The 20,495-nt window shown below is 39.6% G+C and overlaps 1 protein-coding gene across 3 annotated transcripts; it reads left to right on the top strand.

Moving 5' to 3' along the window:
* Window positions 1–182: 182 nt before the first annotated feature.
* GFM2 (GTP dependent ribosome recycling factor mitochondrial 2) lies at window positions 183–18,542 on the top strand. Of its 3 annotated transcripts, XM_085042857.1 has the most exons (21): window positions 183–316; window positions 617–706; window positions 1,256–1,340; window positions 2,366–2,411; window positions 3,399–3,496; window positions 4,520–4,645; window positions 5,051–5,139; window positions 7,465–7,553; window positions 7,790–7,850; window positions 7,946–8,131; window positions 9,980–10,060; window positions 10,773–10,921; window positions 11,460–11,600; window positions 11,679–11,778; window positions 12,304–12,493; window positions 13,698–13,774; window positions 14,288–14,426; window positions 14,546–14,731; window positions 16,134–16,249; window positions 16,496–16,678; window positions 18,061–18,542. In XM_085042857.1, exons 2-21 carry the CDS (start codon window positions 644–646, stop codon window positions 18,187–18,189), a joined length of 2,334 nt encoding a protein of 777 aa, XP_084898983.1. In that variant the 5' UTR covers window positions 183–316; window positions 617–643; the 3' UTR covers window positions 18,190–18,542. The 3 variants fall into 3 exon arrangements, with proteins under 3 accessions (XP_084898983.1, XP_084898985.1, XP_084898986.1); XM_085042859.1 differs by lacking the exons at window positions 183–316; window positions 617–706; window positions 2,366–2,411 and having other exon boundaries at window positions 1,253–1,340; XM_085042860.1 differs by lacking the exons at window positions 183–316; window positions 617–706; window positions 1,256–1,340; window positions 2,366–2,411; window positions 3,399–3,496 and adding an exon at window positions 5,733–5,907.
* The last annotated feature ends 1,953 nt before the right edge of the window (window positions 18,543–20,495 follow it).

Below are 20,495 nucleotides of genomic sequence, written 5' to 3'. Positions count from 1 at the left end.
GCTCGCAGAATGAGGGCGTGGAGGTCAGCGTGTGCGCTGAGCCTCTTACCCTTCATTGTGAAACTAGCGCGGAGCATAAAGTCACGGGAGCTGGACAGTGACGTCTCCTCAAATAACCAGCAGCCAACTAGGAATGCTTTTGAAGCTGCTGTTGTGTTGCAGTGGTTTTTGGCTGTGCTTAAAAGGTCATAGTAGTAAATATTTTCTGTTTCTGTCTTAAATAGGTGCTTTGTCCTGCAATCTTTCGTCCCTCAAGACTAGAAAAGCTATTTGTGCTTTGCTGGCCAGTAATCGATGATCTAGAGCTTATCTGAAAGTGAGTGTAAACTCTGATTTTCATTATTCTGCTGTGCTGTTTCCTTGAGAAATACATTATTTCTGTGAGAAATATCTTTAGTGTTTGTGGGCATGCATTTATGCTGCATTGTTAAGGCTTAATAGCATTATTATTATTACAAATTTGACACTGATTTAACTTCCAAAGCAGTAACCTGAAAAATGTTAATCTGAATTTCCATCAAAAAGAATGAAGTTTTCTGACTGAGTTATGTCAAAAGAACATAGTTAACCTGTTTCCTGTCATCAACATTTTATACAACGTTTTCATACTTTGCAGGAAACAGCTTTAGAGACTGGAACCAGAATGTTGAGAATTATGGGGAAATTTTCAGTGAATGCATTGAAGTCATCAAGTTGGTGCAGTAAGGTAAGCTTTCTCCCAGTTTTGGTATTTCCTCTGTGAGCAAAGGAAACACTTGGGTTATTCTGAGTAAACTTCTTTAGTTACTGTGTTGGTTTTTGTTTAGTTTTTTTTTTTGTCTTTAAAGGTTGGCCTCAGGACAATACATGTTTTCATGTTGGAATGGGACTTCAGAATTGGGAAGCTGAATTTGTAATTTTTGTGTAAATTTATTGACTACTTAACACTTGTGTTTGTTAAATTATTCACACAAATAATTAGTAGTATTTAAAATACTGTGGCTATTGATAAAATGTTTTGATACTGCTATAGATTTTTACTCAGCATCCCAAATATTGCTGGGATCGAATTTGGTTTTAAGCTCAGTGTGGGCATCATCTTCAAGCATCTGTTTCCATATAGCCAGTGTTTTGAGCTTAAAAAAATACCTGACAACAGTATCTCTTCCTTTAGGGGTTTTTTCTTTAGTTTAATTTTCTACAACTGCCAAAAATGTAGCTACAAAACATGTCCTTGTAATGATAAACATTCTGTATGATTCCTTTTTCTTTCAAGTACCTGTATTTTAAAAAGATAAAATTGAGGGTCCTGAACGTGACACAGCAAAACTGCAGTCTAAGAAACTACAGTTCTCCACCAGGTATAAGTTTATATTGTTTTCTAAATATTGAGAATTATTTTAAAAATGACTAAAAAGTAAAACATACTTTCTATTTCTAGATACCTTCTGTTTTATTGTATTCTTTTGGTCATTCTTTGTAGATTTTAGTGCATGAAACATAAATAGAGCAGTTAAACGGCTTAAGGACTGAAGAGTTTTTTGTTGCTGCTCTTTTGTCAGTAGACTCATGGTATAAAGCCTTTAGAAAACAATAATAAGAAAAGGTACATATTATAAGAAGTCTGGTCAGTTGTGAACTGTGCTGGAACCCCTCATTAAGGGTTCCTGTAAGATGCCTCTTTAATATCTCTGTCATAAATCCTCATGTGAGATTGATGATCTGTAGATGGTGAAGGAATGCTAGCTTAAATATTGTTCAATTCTCTTTCGCCTATCAAAGATGAGCTAAACTACTATGAGAGTTCCTGAAACACAACTTCAGTATCTTGAATAACTGAATTTGGGTTAGTTTCATAAAAAAATTACCCTGACAATTTACTTTACAGCTAAATTGTGTGAGGAAGAATATATCTTGCAAGAAAATAGCATTTAAAGCTTCCCAGTCCCGTATTTTCTCAACACAGGTCAGCTTGCCTTTTATCCCTTAGAATTATGCTGAGTAGCTTCAATGCTTAAAGGAGAAATGACTTTTCAAATTTGTTATCTAATCATCAGTTCAGATGAATGTCAGCATTACAGTTGTCTTGAACTGAGGTATGCTGCAGAGTAAGATATTACGGTGCTGATGCCACTTCTCTGTGTTGGCTACTTCATGTTGTTTCTAAATTACAGCTGTTTTTTGAAGAGTTGCCCTTTTTTTCTGGGAGAGATTTATTTAAAATTAAGTACATATCTTTAGACATTTGAGGTGGTAGAGATTACGGATTGTCATGAATTGTGGTTCTGAATCTTCTGTTTTTTCAAATAAGGTTTTTAGAAGTTTTCTTGAACATATTTCTACATTGGGTTCTGCTGAAAAGGTGTTTTGTTTTGTTTGTTTTCAGGAGATATTAAGTCTCTGCATTCTGTCATTAATCCTCATATATCCAGGTACATCAAGCCTACTTATTGTTCAGATGAAACTGCAGTCAGAGCAATTGATGTGATAAAGAACCCTAGGTTGTTGCTATGCCTGTCACATGTGCGTGTTTAATTTAGTTAGTGCTTGCTTACTCTTTCTCTTTTGTGACATTTCAGTATAAAGTGCTCGTTGGTGGCACAGAGGTCTTGAGTTGTCTCTTGTTTACACCATCATAACCAAAACTGGGCTATTAGGGAAGCTCCAAATCCATGGTACTGCTGGGAGCTGAAGAAGGGGGAAGGATGTCTTGACAGCTAGAGCAGTGCTGTGGGCAGGCCTGTGTGCTTTATGTTCATGGGAGCACTCCGCCACTTAAATGAGAACAAGGCAATTCATTAGCAGCTAAGGTGCCAAAGAAATGTCTTGGGGCTGAAGTTCCCTTGGAAGGCTCTGAAGGTAGGGTGTACCTGAGAGGGAGGTCAAGCCAGTGTTAATGGTGAACATGGGAGCTGATCACAAGCCTGTGCTGTGCACAGCAAGTGAAGCAGTTCTGGAAGCTACTGGTGGGGTACTTCAGAAAGGAAAGAGTAGGCGGAGCTGGATCAAGGGCAGCTTCATGGGAACGTGGGTGCTATATTTGGGGCATAAAGGGTATATATGCGGTAGATTGTTTTGGGCACTGTGTCAGGGATTGGGATGGACAAGAGAGGGGAGGGGCTGCTCCTGCTTGTGGGGAGGGCAAATGGGTGGGGATGAGCCCAAGAAGTGGCCTTGCCTGAAGTGCAGCTTGGAAACCTCTTGCAACACTGTTCAGTACTGCTGGTTTGAAAAAAATCCACCATATCAATACTAGCATCCTTCAGTGTTAGAATGTACACTGTATCAGATATGCAGCTGAGGAAAGATGCTATTAACCTGGCGTGCTGTTCTCGGGGAATTTTAATTATTTATGCAAATAAGAATATCACAGGATGAAAAAACTCGTATACTAACCACAATGTTTTCACTTCATGCAGAATCCGAAACATTGGCATCATGGCCCACATTGATGCAGGCAAAACTACAACAACAGAGAGAATGCTGTATTATTCTGGATATATAAGAACACTTGGAGGTTAGAAATACTTCTATTTCAGTAGGTTTAAGAAATTGAATTGTGTACAATTACATGCAGTAAAGTTGCTGACGGAATACCTGATGTAGAAGGCAGTTGTTCCACAGCTGTGCTGCAATTTAATCGAATTTTAATGCATGTTCCTTTGTGTTCTAAGGCAGTTTTGTTTTGAGACATCATAGGTTCATATATTTCTTTTACTTTTAGCATATTTTGTTTTGTTTAACGTTTAATTGGAGAATCTCCTTATTTTATTGGTTTCTCATTGGCCATTCTGGTAAAGCAGCTTGTTGATTTCTCTTTTGACCTGTGAGGAAACCATTCATTAAAGTATTCATTTCTTTTGAAAGCCATAGCACAGGAAGAATTCCTTGCTCCACTGACTTTGATAGAATTCTTCAAGATTGAAATGGTCATGGCAGCATCTGTTTGGGCTTCTTTTTGATGTCTTAAATTTTATACCCTGTTCTCTTCAGTGTATGACTGGTAGAAAAGGTTAGGCTTGTGAAATGGTAGAACTTGGTATCCTGCTGTTTTAAAAATGTGGAGCTGCTTTTCTTATTATTAAAAATTGAGCAAAACTCAGCTTCTTACTTGGTGGTACGTTTGTACTTTAGTTTTGACTTAATTTTGATTACCAACTTTTAAAATGTGAGTCACAATCTACACAGTGAGTACAGCAAGGTTTTTTAAAGCTTTAGTTTTTTCATTATTTTGGACTTCATTTAGATTTTAAGACGCTCATGGTGTTACTAGGATTAAGAGCAATAAAAAGGTTGTTGGAGTTGCTTGTCTTTCACTTGCAGAGCACATATTCGTTGAAAAGGGACCCTGCGTAAATTCCTTGACATTGTAATGTTTTTAAAAAGGCTAATTCTCATAGTTTGTACATACACACACACACACACATATATACATATATGTAAGAGTGACAGTATTTCCAGCTCTCTCTTGGCATTTGTATTCAAAGACAGTTTCAGATTTTGAAATGTTTACCTACCCTATCCTGCTTCCTGTTTACAGATGTTGATGATGGGGACACAGTGACAGATTTTATGGCACAAGAGCGAGAACGTGGTATTACCATTCAGTCTGCTGCTGTTACATTTGACTGGAAAGACTACAGAATCAATCTGATTGACACCCCAGGTACTCCTCTTTTGCAGTACTCGTATTATTAAGGAAGAGTGGGTGAGGTGAAGTGTCACAGAGTTTCTTTGTCTTAAATATGAGGCAAAATTTAATTGGTTTAATTGCATCAGTAAAAATACCTGTAGTAAACTCTGTTCAGCTTTGGATAATTATTGTTTGCTGATGCCAAATCTGGCTTATATAAAGTGAGCTCAGATGTTTCCACATTAAATTGTACTCAGTTCTAGGATTGTATTGTAATAATCTTGTTTATTTCAAAAACTGATAGGTGTATTTCCCTGCAAGTAAAGAAAGAGTTGTTTTGACATAATTTGAAAGAAAAATAAATGTTTAAATGTGTAATGACCTGTTGATGTTGACTGTTTCAATTATGATGGTATGAAAGGAAGTTTGTCTTTTTAGGTCATGTGGACTTTACAGTGGAAGTTGAGCGTTGTTTGAGAGTTCTGGATGGAGCAGTAGCAGTGTTTGATGCTTCAGCTGGTGTTGAGGTAAAAAAATCAACAGGTTTTTTTTTTTTGTGTGTGTGTGTGTGCAGTCTGTCATGGGAAAGGGGAGAGATTTTCTCAAATCATTTGTGTTTGATTAATCTGTCAGTTCTTCAGGAAAGATGAGATCCTTGTGCCCAATCAATGTGTCAATGCCTGTTACGGGGACCTAGGGACCCTTCCCTGAACAGTCCACTGGATCAGAGTGTGGTTCAACTACCTTGTTCAGGGTCACATGGAAACAGAAAGATCCCCTCCTGGGGGTCATAAATTGGTCTGTTGGTGCCTCAGGAAAGATCCAGGGACACATGCCAACTGCATAAAGAAGATCCCCTCCTGGGCCTCCACAGCCAAGTATGTTACCTGCTGCCAGCAGCTGTTAGCACCCCTAAAGGACTCACGCTTAACGGTTTATGGAAATACACTACTTATTAATATAATAAAAAACTGTGATAGGTGAAGGTTTGAAGACTGCTGGTGGTAGCGTCTGGCTGCAAAAATGTATTCAAAGCCATACACTAACCAGCTCTAGTTGCTAACAAAGCTGGCTCGATGTACTCGTTCGGCATGCATGCAGTATAGTTCTTACCCAACAGGTGTCGCTGTGGGAGAGAAGGCAAGTTCAGCCCGTGGACTGATTCCAGGTGTTCCCAGAAGTCCCTACCTTCTCCCGATTCTTTATTTACTTTTATACTACTTTTTGTGTTTAGGCGGAGCTTGAGTGACTGTAGTCATGCATCATGTTCAGTGGGGGGTGGCTGTACCTTGGAGGTGGGTAATGTCGTGTTGCATCTGAGGTGACCTTTAAGATGGAGGTGTATGTCTGTGATTTTGCCACGGGTGCTGGTTCAACAGCAAGAAATCTTATTTTTTCTCCTTTAGTTGACATCTGCTATGTGGCTTATCAGCTACAAGATACCACTCAGTTCCCCTTCTTGCAGGGATTTCAGCAGAACCTGTGTCTCCACTCTGTTCCACCCTCTGTTTTGTCCCCCTCAGCACGTATTGTGTATGGGAAGTCGGGCATGCTGACCACATCCTAACTGGGGAGTAGCAACTGCATTTCACCCTGTAATTTCCACACTATTGCAAATTCTCTTAGAGCATGAGTGTACCTTCCCAATTTTCTCTGATTTTACCTTTGGTCGGCCCCAGTCATTTTCCCACAGCCTCTAATGACTTAAATCAAACTGAAATAATGTGCAGAGATTTCACTCTGTATTATCTCTCTCAATGCTTGTGTCAAGATTCAGCTTCAGGAAGCTGAGTGTTGAATTTTAAATTCTGTAGTGCACAGGAATTTCCATGGTAATAAGCAGCAAATAAGTGGGAGTACTATTAGAAGTTGAGGGTGTTTTTGTTGTTTTGTTGTTGTCTTTTACAAATGTTGATTGAGGTGAATGCTTCTAACGAGCTCCACAAATGGAAAGAAATTACTATCTGTCAATTTCTCATTTTCAGGTTTCATGTAGAAAATAGGTAATATTCAGCCAGATTTTCTCCCTCTCTGGGCTGAAATGTCACAATGGCCCTTTTTAACATAGTGCAGAAAAGATGGGGGTGGGCTAGAATTGGACTTCTTATGGCATGAGATGTTTCAGTTGTTCAATCCTGTAGAAAAGTTACATGTGAAATCCCTCTTTAATGTAATAGCTTTTCCTGGATGAGGGATGAGAGAACTCTTAATCACTTTAAGTCACATTGTTTGACTTGCTATTGGAAAACATTTAGATGCCATTAAATATGAAACTGGACTGAGTAATAGCCTCCACACCCAACAACAAAACAATTAGATCTGCTTGTTGGTTTCTAAAACTCTGTAGCAAATTCTTGCATTATTCCATGTAGTGGTAAGAGACTGTTTCTGAATCTGATTTTTCTATATACTTGCTTTAACTTTCAGGTAAAAATACATATGATAAATGGCTCAGCAGTGCACAGATTACTATTAAAAAGTAGTTTTTACTGTTGTATGTGTAGCCACAGAAATGCTCGCCTGTGTGTGCCTAAGTAATTTTGGCAATAAAGCCTAAAGTCACCACATCACTGAACTTTGCCCACTTAAGCCCCCTGTAATGCTTAGTTTCTCTCCATATTCCCTTGCCAGTATGCCTGCATGCCCTTAGTGCAGGAAAGGGAATGACAGCAGCTGAGAGATGAGATGAGACAAAGCTGCTTGTGGAGTTCATCTGTGTTGCCAGGTATGGGATAGTCACAGCACACTCAGCACAGTTCCCTTCTCTAATCTGAACTCAGTCTGTTAGTAGTGTTGGGGAACGTATAGTTCAGCTGTTGACACTAATGTTTCCATTTTGTCTTTTGCTTTAGGCACAAACTCTGACAGTCTGGAGACAAGCAGACAAACACCAGATACCACGAATTTGCTTTTTAAACAAGATGGACAAAAACAGGGCAAGGTATTTAGGCAGTTATTTTAATCATTGCTAAAAAGCTTATAAGAGAATGTCTAGCATTTTTTCTGTTAAGCGTGGAGAAACCTAATTATGTTAGTACTCACTATATACTTCTTTGATTATGCAAATTCATATTCTTGTGTAATTATACGAGGAATTTTTGCAGCAAATAGGAATGCTGAACCTGTTTTACTAATGTCATAAAGTTTTGTGTAACAGTATCTATTTCTTTTCTGTAGTTTTACATATGCTGTTGAGAGCATAAAACAAAAGCTGAAGGCAAAACCTTTGCTGTTACAGGTAAGCTTAGAAATTAAGTGTTTGTTTCCTTTCTTTTGAATGGATCTCTTTTCTTAATTTTTTGCAGCTGTCTAAAGTCTCCATTCTATTTGCAGTTGCCCATTGGGGAAGCTAAGACTTTCAGAGGACTGGTTGATGTTGTGACTAAGGAACAGATAATTTGGAAATCTACTTCTGATTTGGATGATGGAAAAAATTTTGAGCGAAAGCTGCTGCTGGAAACTGATGATCCGAGCCTGTTCCAAGAAGTCCAGGATGCAAGAAATACCTTAATAGAACAAGTAAAGTTCTAAAGTAAATACATAATGCATTTAAAACCATTACTTAAAGCAGCAAGAAAAGTAGGCTGAAAGGGACCTCTGGAGGTGTCTGGTTAAGTGACCTGCTCAAAGCAGGGTGGGTTTCAGCATTAGGTTGGCTTGTTCAGGCTTGTTCAGTTGAGTTTTCAAGTCGAAGGATGATGGTTCTCTGTAGGCAGCCTGTCCCAGGGATTGACCATCATGTCTTTATGTCCAAAGGGAATTTACTGTGTTGCAAGCTGAGGCAGCCATGCTGGTCCTTTTCGTTGTGTACCTCTGAGGATATTCTGGCTCTGCTTTTCCTGAAGCAGGCCCACTACCACTATTTTAAATAGTAAGATACAATATTTGCATCCTGCTTTAGCGTCTCCAAGCTAGACAAACCCATCTCTCTGGGCTTCCAGCTGCACTCCAGCCCCATTAGTGGTCTTCTACTGGAGTTCCTACAATTTGTCAGTCTCTTTTGTGCTGGGGAAGCTAAAAGCAGACAGTGCTTCTACTGTCTTACATGCCAAAAGATATTTGGTGCATTCATACAAGGCCTGATAGATATGACTTGGAACCTGCAGGGTATTCATAGTCTTCTGAAGTGACAGCTAGTAGCTGGATGGGATGTTGCAGGCTGGTCAAAATGGCACTTAATACAGTGTTAGTGGCAGCTCAATCCAATCATAAATCAATCCTTTTTACTGGAAGGGTTGCCTTCAACATGACTTTGAATAAAGTTGTGCAAGTTCCTCAACAGATGATGCTAGCTTTCCGTTTCCTTTGAAATTAGAAAGATCTGTTTTATATTGCTCTAAGTTCAGCAGAACACATACACAATCTGGTTTTCAAACTTACTAGGTTTTTTTTATTCAAACCTTACTAGGTTTTAAATGGTGGTATTAATACTCAGCATTTTATCTTAAGAAATATATTGTCAGATAGAAGGCTTTGTAAGAGCAGTGTTGGCTTTTTCCCCTTTGTTTTCTGGGCCCTTCCTGGAGGCGGAAGGGATAGACCAGTAATGTAATAGTTGACGTAACCTTGTGTTTGTAAAATATTTTGAAATGCTTTCTATACTGTTAACACTCCTTATCAGAAACACTGTAAAATGTAGCGTTTTGAATACTGGCCCTTTCGCACACCTTTACTTTTACTTAATTAAATTAGCTATTTCCTTTATCTCTCATGTTTTAGCTATTAACTTGATCAGACTTCTAATAGCTTATCAAGGGTTTGTTTCAGAATTTGGGCAACTGGTGTTGTAGCCGATAGAGGGGGCAAAGTACCTTCCTGTGTTTGGGTATTCTGAGTCTGTGACAGTGCAGGGGTGTATGCAAGACAAGGTTTAAGGAGTTAAGTTACATGTCAAGCTAACTGGTCCACTTTGAAAACAGAGATGTGCTCTTGGACTTACAAGTATTTGACATGAAAAATGTCAGAATGCCCTGATGCTTGTCTGTTTTCTCCAGCTGTTGACTTGCAGAGGTTACTTGCTTCTTCAGACTTCATCATGTTTGTAGGAATGAAGTACATCAGTTATAGCCATCATGGCTGTCACTGTATGGCTGGACGTTTTTTCCCATTTCAGGGAGAAGTACAAGCACTCTCTCTCACTAAAGTTGTGCTTGACAGCAGCTTTATAAAACTGGATTTTAATGTTTTTTTCCCCTCCATCCTTTCTTGAAGCCTTCATTTCCACAGTTTTATGTGATTTGAGTTCATAGCTGCGGATGTCTTGAAAGGCCTTGTTCCTGCTCTGTTTAGCTATATATCTTAATTAAGTAAGTTTTGTGACTTGTCTGTGAAACTGCTATATGCCAAATAATAACTATTCTGTTAAAGGTTGCAGATCTGGATGATGAATTTGCTGAATTGGTTCTAGGAGAACATAGTGAAAATTTTGATTCAATACCAGCTGACAAGGTATTTTTTACATTTACAGGTGTTTACTAGTTCTTATGCCAAGGTTTTGGGTTATTCTTCCTTTGGCACATGCAACTTAGGATTTTGCAGATTTATCAAAGAAAGATCACACCAGCTTCTGTAGTGAATTAACAGCAGTGTGAATTTAGAGCAGAACGTATTCAGATTTAGTATGGATTTTACAAAAAAGCGCTATGGTTCTTAGGCATGCTAGGCATAATTTTAAAACTTGGGTACATTTGTTCAGGAAGGTGGGGTTTTCATTTTTTTAAAAGTTAGACTGCTGCAAAAGAGTTTAGGGAACGGTGAATGGAACTTCCAGGTAGACTCAGTGCAGTTTGTGACAGAACTGCTGGTTCTCACTACCAAAGTAGCATCTCAACTACTTTGGAATGGTTGGATCTTTAGACACTGCACGTTGAAAGCAGTGAGGTACAATGCACTGAATTAAAAGGACTACTAGAACAAGAACAGCAGCAGATCTCTATGAAATGTTTAGAAAACTTAAAATTGTCTTCTGGTTTAGCATCTAAATGTTTGGGTTTATGGTTTGGAGCTTGTTAAAAGTAGTGAAAGGAGTTTGGATGAGTGATGTTGTATTTACAAACATACTTTTTAGCTTTTGGGGGGTTAGCAGTGTCTGATAGCTGGAGTGCAACTTAAGGCTAAATTGTAGCTCACGTGGTAACAGAAAATAATTCTTTTTTTGCAGTTGCAGTCTGCTATCCGCAGAATCACGCTAGCTCAGAAGGCTGTCCCTGTCCTCTGTGGCAGTGCGCTGAAGAACAAAGGGGTGCAGCCATTACTGGATGCTATTATTCTCTACTTGCCTGCACCTAATGAGCGTTCATATGAGTTTCTGTAAGTACAGGTAGAGAAGGAGATTCAGAAAAAAAGAAGGAAAAATAAGTAGGAAAACACAAAAGGAGAAAATGAAAAATATTAACAAAGCATTCATATTCTTTTAAAATATTTACCCTTTTTATGTATTAAATTACAGTAGTTATGGTGGACAGAAAAATACATTTTTCTGAGTGAGTACTGAACCTGCTTTGGTCAGTGCTACTGGAATTGGATGCAATTATCTCCAGGTGTCAAACTTGCACTTCAGAGTTCTTAAGTCTTTTTTCAGTCTGAGGACATTCTGATTTTACAAAAATGTGGTCTAGGGATCCTATTTAGTGTTGACTGAATCACATGACATCTTACGTGTCTTATTGCAGATGGACCTGCTTAGATTATTACTTTTCAGGACAAAATATGATTTTTGAAAATCTGCCTCTGTTAATATTGCAGTAAGAAACCTGTCACCTCTTAAATGAGTGGAAATTTAGGTAAATGTGAGTTTGAGTGGGTTAATCCTACAAGTATGCTTTTTGTTGTGCTTTTTATTTTGCAGACAGTGGTACAAAGATGACCTGTGTGCCCTGGCATTCAAAGTTCTTCATGATAAATGTCGTGGACCCTTAGTTTTTGTTCGTGTTTATTCAGGTTCATTGAAACCTCAGTCAGCTGTATATAATATTAACAAAAGTTGCACGTGAGTAACTTAGAGGTGTGGTTCAGTAGTACTGGAATGTCTGTTAAAGTCCTGAGTAACAGAGAATTTAATTTTCAGAGAGAGAATGAGCCGACTGCTCCTGCCTTTTGCTGATCAGCAAATTGAAATACCATCACTGATGCCTGGCAACATTGCCCTGACTGTTGGGTTAAAACAGGTAATGAAAAATACTGATACTGTAAGGGAGCTTGTTTCCCTAGTGTGCTTTCTACTTCTATGATACTGTACCTCAGACAGGTTCTTGATAATGGTGATCTAATGTAAACTTGCTTTATTTGAAGTACATTTAGATGTACTTCCTCCTAAAATTAAATACCACAGTGTACAAATACCAGTAATTGACCTGGAAACTGCAGTGCTGATTGGAAAGAAATGAACACCAAAGGTATATTTTGTTAGGATTTGAGCTTGTGTTAATACTGCAACTCTTAAAATACAGTGTAATGCCACAAAGAGACATCCCTGTGGGGATGGAGAATGATGTTCTGAATCAGTTACCCAAAAGCCACGGTTTTAAGTTCCAATAAGTTTGTTTCATGCTTGCTTCTATTAGTTTAATAATTCATTTCTTACTGTGTGAATAGACTGCACAGATTTTCTAGAATGTAACTAGCTTTGGCATACATTTTGGGTTTGGAGTTTTTGTTGGGTTTTTTTTCACGTCAATGCTGTTGATCTGTAGAGTGCCACTGGAGATACCATAGTGTCATCAAAAGCTTCAGCGGTTGCTGCAGCACGCCGAGCTGGAAGGGATGCTGGGGAAAAGAAGAGGTCTGTGAGTGATGTAGACAGTCTTCTGCTGGCAGGTGTTGAAATCCCTGAGCCTGTCTTCTTCTGCACCATTGAACCTCCTTCAATGGCCAGACAACAAGGTACAATGCAGCCACCTAGTTGGATGAATGAGTTGCACAAACTTAACAGTCAGTGATCTAGTATGGCTCTTTTTGGCACTGATGGTATACTTTTAGATCAAGGTTGTCCATGTCCTTTGCTATTACTATGTTAAGCAGTACTAGTACTACTACTTTTCTAGGTTTGTGTCTAGAAAGGTAGTAGTTCTTCATTTAGAAATAAGAGGTGGAGGCACTCATTCTGAGTTTTGCTGCAGTCACACTGGTGTGCTGTACATAGTGTCCTGAGTACAAATAACCTTGAAATGCAGGTCTTTTTTTCAGTTGGCACTCGCAGTTTTACTCTATAAAGTCTTCACATACCAAGTACTTCTGTGCATCTAGTTAGGGTTCATAGTTGCAGTGTGACCTGTAATCTTACTGTCTTTCCAACAGTCTGTACCAGAGGGCTTGGTTATTTGACTCTTTTTGGAAATACCCTTTAAATTCTGTATCTTTGTTCCAATAAATCTGAGCTTGTTTGGGGGTGAAGAGGAGGAGGGATAAGTACCAGTGTACTGTGGTGGAGTAGAGTAACATAGAACACAGATTTGGAACAACATGTCTGCAGGCTGACCCACTCGGCTGTAGGGTGTTACTTGTTTTGTGGTGTTTGGATGTTTTAGTTTGCTTTTGTTGGTTTTTTTTCCCCAAAGACTGTAAGGTAAATAAATGCAGTCTTGGCTCTTTCTTGGTTCATCATTCCATAGCTGCTTTCCTCAGCAGTTAAGATAATGGGGAATCAGGAAAAAGATACCTGTACAAAAAACTATGTACATTTTCATTTGTACATTTTCATTTGAACCTTTTCATGTCAAACTCATAGTGAAATACCTAAGTATATCATGTAACAATTGGCATTATTCTTATCTGTACAAAAGGATCATGCTTTTTACTGACATCATGAATCACTTGTAGGTTCCAGTCTGTCTTCATACAAGCACAAAATACCACTCTGAAAATAGTATGTTTAATAATTAAATTAAAGCACTCTTTAGCACGATTAATTTATGGGAGAAAATCAGAAGTTGCAGGTTACTTTGATTCAATCTGACTTCTGTATGCCAAAATCCATGGTCCTCTAGGATCCTTTTGATTGTCTTGAGGAAAGTGGTATTTAGGCACTTACTGTGACTATCAAATTACTGAATTCACTTCAGATATAATGTTTGATATTTCTGTACAGACTTGGATAATGCATTAAGCTGCCTTCAGCGTGAAGATCCAAGTTTAAAAGTGAAGCCAGATCCTGACACAGGACAAGTAAGATGAATCTTCTGTTTCTCATGACATTATTTTAGGATGTCAAGGCCACACTGTAGTTAGTTCCGTTGCATATTGAGATTTTCTGGAAGAGAAAGGACTCCCTAAATGTTCATATGTACATGTACAAGATTCTGTGTTTGAAATTAACATGGAATCTTGTGCACTTGTGCTTTACAGAACAGAGGAAGTCACCCCATGCTCTGCATGTTTTTGACAATTCTGTATTTTAAAAAGTTTAAATTACACGGTCTTAGAGATTATGTAAAATTACCTGTTTTATGGTGGTCACAGTACTGGTAACTACCCTTTCCCTTATATGGTGTTTATGTCAGATGACTTAAAGCAGTGTCTTTTCTCTAGGGTCCTTAGAATTTGAAGTATTACGGTCCTTAGAATTAGAAGCATTCATAAGAGACAATTTAAAGCATTGAAGTCCTAGCTTAAGGAATTTGTATTAAAACCTGAGTTTTGCATGTTTTTCCACTTCTCTCTTAATTATCTTTTCACCAGACTATCCTCTGTGGCATGGGAGAGCTACACATAGAAATCATTCATGACCGAATCAAACGTGAATATGGAATTGAGACTTATTTGGGACCTCTTCAAATAGCATACCGAGAAACCATCTTAAATGCTGCCCAAGCTACAGGTAAAATGAGTGAATGGAAGGAACATCTTGTTTCCGGTTTTGTAGCTTGATTTATTTGAAACAATATATGAGTAACTTTCAGATTAATTTTATGTATTATTTTTTTCCTCTCCCTGTAGATATATTGGACAAAACAGTAGGAGATAAACGACACTTTGTAACTGCTGAGGTAGAAGTGAGGCCCAGGTTGGGGGAAGGAGCAATGACAAAACCCATCGTCAACTATGCTGAGAGTGTCAGTGAAGTACTACCCAAAGAACTCCAAGGAGCTATAGAAAATGGAATCACAAATTCATGCATTCAAGGTAAAAGAAGTGCTATGACAGCTATACTGGTCTAATATTTTTGTATGAAGCAATTTTCTAGAAGGAAAAGTTGCTTGGTAGCTTGAAAACTAAAAGATAGTGCATACTAACATGTACATACTATACAAAGGAAAATTACAAGATGTCTTCAACTACAAAAATTGCCAAACACCTATTTCTGTATGCCAGGAATGGAAGTCAGTATGCCTTTGCTTTGAAGGTTCATGTCTTCTCAGTGACTCAGCAGTGAGCTTGGAGTTGTTTTGATTTATTTTTCAATCTGCTATAAGAGATAAGGCATCTACTTGATGACATCACATAAAACATAGCGATGTAACAAAAACGGTTTCATAGGCCAGCATGCATTACACTTCTGTTACTGTTACTAATGAATTTTTTTGATTTTCAAATATGTTAAATCCATGGCAGTTTTCAATAAAAAGCCTAATCTAATTACAAAGTGTGGATTTTCTAAAGGACTGAAAGTGTCCTTGACTTCTGATTGAAAATAGGAAGTCTTAAGTAACTTGTGGGCAGAAAACTCTGCCTTAGAGTAAAATCAATAGGTAGTGGATTGAGAAAGGAGAATTTCTCTGTAAGAAGCAGCATGAAGTGATTTTTCAATGTTGTTTTGTGGAATCAGAAAGCATCTCCAATCTTTGGCTGTGAAGTAACTCTTAACCATGTGCTTTCTTTATGTTCCTTGAAGACACTTCAGAGCTGTACTATCTCCAGCCTAAAATTGATGCCATTTGGTGCTTTAAAAAAATAAAAATACCTGGCCATGTTCTCTGTAAGAAAAAAGTGATGTATTATTTTTCTCAGATGTGGTTCAGGTCTCACATCCAGTCTAATATAGTTTGGTCTGGTTGAGAGTTGGTTTGGAGGGCAGTAATCTGCCTAGTTCATCCTTTAAAGAATTGAGTTACACTTGGAATTTTAGTTACGGATTAGTATCAAGCATTGCTGTGATCATATTGTGTTCAGAAGGAGAATATTCTGCCTTCAAGTTAAACAAATTTTCCTTACATTTTCAAATTAGGTCTTGTTCAACAGACAAGTTTTAGATACTATAATGTATTTAAAAATAACTTCATTTTTGGGAACAGTTGTATGGAGGAGCATAATCAGGAATTTCTGGTTCTGAAAATTATCTGTGCTTTTGATGAAGAGAGTAAGAAAGTAGGAGTCTGCATTCCTTTTGGGTAAAGCCTAGGTAATGACAAAACCTCAAAATGAAGAATGCCACCAGTAGCCACATCCCTGGGAGGAGGACAGAGAAGGAGAAGGCAAAGAAGAAAGTGAGAAGCTTCAAATTAATTCTGAAAAATGTTACAAATACGCATTTTTCTTTTGGTTTTTTTTCTTTTCTCTTTTGTCTCTTCTCCCTGGCCCTGCCCAGGACCTCTGCTTGGATTCCCAGTTCAAGATATAGATGTGACAGTGCAATCGCTGACAGTGCATCCGGACACCTCACACACAATGGTATCAGCCTGTGTCTCCCGCTGCATGCAAAAGGTACAAGTGAAACTGTCAGCTGCTGTAGAACACAGTAGCATGAAAATACATGCTGGGAAAATACATGTGTATCAATATCTGGTCATTGTTCCTCTCTGCATGCCCTTGTTATGCCCTTGCTGGGAACTTCATAGATTTTGAAAGTAGAGAGTTTGAGACATCTTCAATGATATAAGTATGTATGTCAATTTTATTTTAAAAAACCCATAAAAATACATCAACATAACTTCATTCCTTTCCATGTAGGCTTTGAAAAAAGCTGGTATACAAATACTAGAGCCCCTAATGAACCTAGAAATCACAGTAAGTGAAGATCATCTCAGTGCAGCACTTGCGGATCTTGCACAGCGGAGAGGTAGCATTCAGGAAATCCAGTCTCGTCAAGATAACAGAGTTGTGGCTGCTGCTGTTCCACTAGCAGAAATGATGGTACGTGATTACCTCATTAATGGTAAAACTGATCTTTTTTATAGGCCTGAAAATAATTTGGCTTCAGTTTACTTTTCCTTTTGTTATGGTGTCTTGGTTTGAAAGACAGGTGTCTGCCAAGAGAGGTTGAACCCTCCCTTAGGACAGAGACTGTGATTTTTTTCCCCTCCCTCAGAATTATTTAATTTTGTAAATCAAGGGCTTTCAGGCAAAGGTATGGGAAAAAAGGAATATCAGTTCTTTACTAGTATCTATAAACAAGCAATAACAATAATAGCAACCACAACTAGAACCAGGAAACCAATAGCAGATGACTTGTGAGCTGCCGAGCCTTTTCCCGTGTGGTGTAATCACGGTTGCAAGCAGCAGGGGCGCTGTTGAGCTCCCGGCCGGGCAGGGCAGGTGTGATGACTCCCGAGTGGCTGCAGGTGGCGCTGTGGCGCAGGGTCAGATCACTGTTCGGCAGCTGGTAATGGCGGACAGGCTGAGAAGCGTGCAGGGCAGCGAAGCAGCTCGGAGCAGCAAGAAAACAGGGCGGCAGGGGTAGGAGCTGGCTCTCTCTCCCAGCTAGCCAGCGAGGTAGCAAGGATTTCCGCAGTCACAGCAGACGCTGCGGTCTCGTGCGGCAGAGGGCAGGGGGCAGGCAGCAGAGGCGGTCGAACTCTCCCGGCAGCAGCTGCAGGGAAACGCAGCCCGGGGAAACGTGCCCTTCCCAGTGGGAAAAAAGGTTGAATCAAAAGCTCACCCAGCCAGGAGAAAAGAAAAACAGGGCACAGTTGGATTTCCTCCGGTGGCAGCCGAAAAGCAAAAAGAGCAGCCTCTCAGCGTCCGAACCACGAGAGAGCGTTCCCAGGGCCGGCTCTTCCCTTACCAGTGCCCTGCCCAAGCACACCTTTTGTCTTTGACAAAAGACTTGATGGCTCTAAACATACCTCTAAATATGATACCTCTAAACATACCTTCCCATTCCTGTTACTATTTGTTGCTTAGTAACAGGAATGGGAAGAAATTCCAAATGTACTCAACCCCCGGCATATGGATAAGTAAATTTAGAATGGATTTTTTAATTGTATTTTAATTATTGACGGTTGGAAGGAAGTGCCCACAAATTGAGTAGATTTTTTAATGCCCAATTCAGATTGCTAAACCAGCATGTTTAAGTCAGAGAAGTAGTAAATACTACTAAAATAGGTTTTATGGAGAACAGTTCTTAAAAAAATTATTGATTCATGCATATAATATAAAAAAGTTAACTTACTAGTGCATTGCAATATAGTTCTGACACTCTCTTTTCTCTCTCTCTGTGGTCTAAGCAGCTTTCTGTGCTAACTTATCTTTCCCTTATCCTAAACTGAGTGATGTGTGTTCTCTGTTTTGCCCAGGGCTACTCAACAGTTTTGCGTTCTCTAACATCAGGCTCAGCAACCTTCACATTGGAGCTTGCCAGTTATCAAGCCCTGAGCAGTCAAGAGCAAAGTGCACTTCTTCAGAGGAGGATGGGGCTGGTGTGATCTTTACTCTGTAGAACAGTATTTCCTATCCTCCTGTTAAATATTTTCATATGTACACCAGTGTGTTCGTCTGGGACCAGCTGGTGGTGGCAAATACTGAGTAAGCAGCTGTATGAACAGACAGTGCTTTTAACTGTCCAAGGAGGAAGGTTCACGACACTGTTTTCCTGGTACAACCTCATGATTGCAAAGCAGGGGTGCAACCACAAGTTGTTGCTTTGCGAATTCTTATCTTGTGGACATCTGTAACAAGAAGTGATGCAAATCGTCTTCACAGAAATGAGCACTAAGTCCACCCTAATTGTGCCACTGGGACTGTTTCTTAATCTAGTAAATAAAGTTTGTGAAGTTTATGTCTATCAGTGAAATAACTTTACAGTTTTGACACTATCTTGATTTGTTTTCAGCTGTATGAAAGGATATGGTTAATAAGCACTTCATACTTTACAACCTGTAAGTATTGTTTTACTGGTAGAAACCAATTATGAACCAGAGTTCAGGACTGGGTGTAATTTCTACCTGAGTTTCCTTTAGCAAGTGTGTTGGTAGCGGGGGGGCACAGAGATGGCTACTGTGAGAAGCCACTAAAAGCTTCTACCATGTCCAGCAGAGCAAATTCCTGACAGCTCTGAAGATGGACATGCCACTGGCCAAGGCTGGGCCAGTTAGGGAGGTTGGTTACACCTCTGTGATAACATACTTAGGAAGAAATTCAAAACAAAGTGGAGCACGCATTTTTTTCACAGCCAGAGAATAGGAGGAGGTGAGAACCTGTGAGGCAAAGAACATGGAGACACCAAGGTCAGTGAAGAAGGAGGGGCAGGAGGTGCTCCAGATTCCAGAGCTGAGTTTCCTCTGCAGACCATGGTAAAGACCATGGTGGAGCAGCTGTGCCCTTGCAGCCCATGGGGTCCACAGGGGATGCAGAGATCCACTGGCAGCCTATGGGGGAGGTGCCCAGTAAACCATGTCAGGTCTTGAAAGACATTTTTTGATGACATGGAACCCCAGAGAGAATTGAGTCAGACAAGGGGACTCATTTTTTGAATAACCTTATAAACTCCTGGGCAAAGAGACATGACATTATCATGTTTCCTACCCTCCACAGAGCTCTGGGAAGCTTGAAAGATACAGGCTGCTGAAAGCTATGTTAAGGGCATTAGGTAATGGGAATGGAAGCACTGGGATGTGACCTTAGCAGAAACAACTTGGCTGGTCAACAGGAGGGGATCTGCTAAGTGACCTGGTCCCGCCCAAACTCAGTCCTTAGACACTGTGGAAGGAGACAAGGTCCCTGCGTTACTTATAGAGAAGTGGCTGAAAAAGTCAGTGTGGATTTCTTCCCCCACAGGAAAAGGCAAACCCATTAGTGGGATTGTCTTTGCCCAAGAGCCTGGGTGTTCTTGGTGGGTAATGCATGAGGATGGGGAGATGCAGTGTATGCCTCAAGGAAATTTAACCTTGGCCTTAAGAATTATCTATGGTGTAAGTTGGATGTTGCAGGAGGTAAAGTAGCAGGAATGACAGGAACTGACGAAGAAGAAATTTTGCAAGGAACAAGAAGAATGTGAAGATGAGCTGGGATGGCATCAGTACCCAACCATCAAGTGTACTACTACTGTTCAGAACCCCTCATCCTGCTGGAATGGAGACCCAGGGGGATTTGAAAAGACAGGTGATAGTAGTTAATGAAAAGAATGTGTGTTTTGTGTAGAGATGGTTTAACGATCTAGTTGAAGCTGTATGTATGGGTAAGAAAGGATTCCAGTAATGAGAAGTACATATAATGGAAGAGTTGGAAGATATATAGATTATGTGGGATCCGAGTATGATGCAAATAAATACGGAATAAAAGGTGGAGATTTTATTGGGTCTGACTGGGGTAAAGCTCTCAGCACTCCTGGTGCTGTTCCTTTGCATTAGTAGCTGGAAGGGTGTTGATAACAGAGCAGTGTTTTGGCTACTGCTGAGCAGCGCTGTCCCTGACATTCTTTCTCCCATCCAAGAGATGGGAATGGGCAAGATCCTGGGAGGGGACACAACCAGGCCAGCTGACCCAAATCAACCAAAGGGATATTCCATACCCTATGACGTCAGCTCAGATATATAAAGCTATGAGAGAGAAGTGGGGGCATTTGTGGCTCTTCACTGTTTGCCTCCTGGAGGAACCATCATGCCTGCTGATGCCCTGCTTCCTGGGAGGTGTCTGACCATGGCTTGTCCATGCAAACTAGACTGACTTTTTTTTCTTAGCTTATATGCACACAGACTCTCACTTATTTCTTTCCTTTCACTGCAATAAAACT

The sequence above is a fragment of the Lichenostomus cassidix genome, chromosome Z (genome assembly GCF_008360975.1).
Source record: "Lichenostomus cassidix isolate B80296 chromosome Z, HeHo_3.0, whole genome shotgun sequence".
In the NCBI taxonomy this organism is placed as follows: Eukaryota; Metazoa; Chordata; class Aves; order Passeriformes; family Meliphagidae; genus Lichenostomus; species Lichenostomus cassidix.
This window is presented reverse-complemented; position numbering and strand designations above follow the sequence as displayed.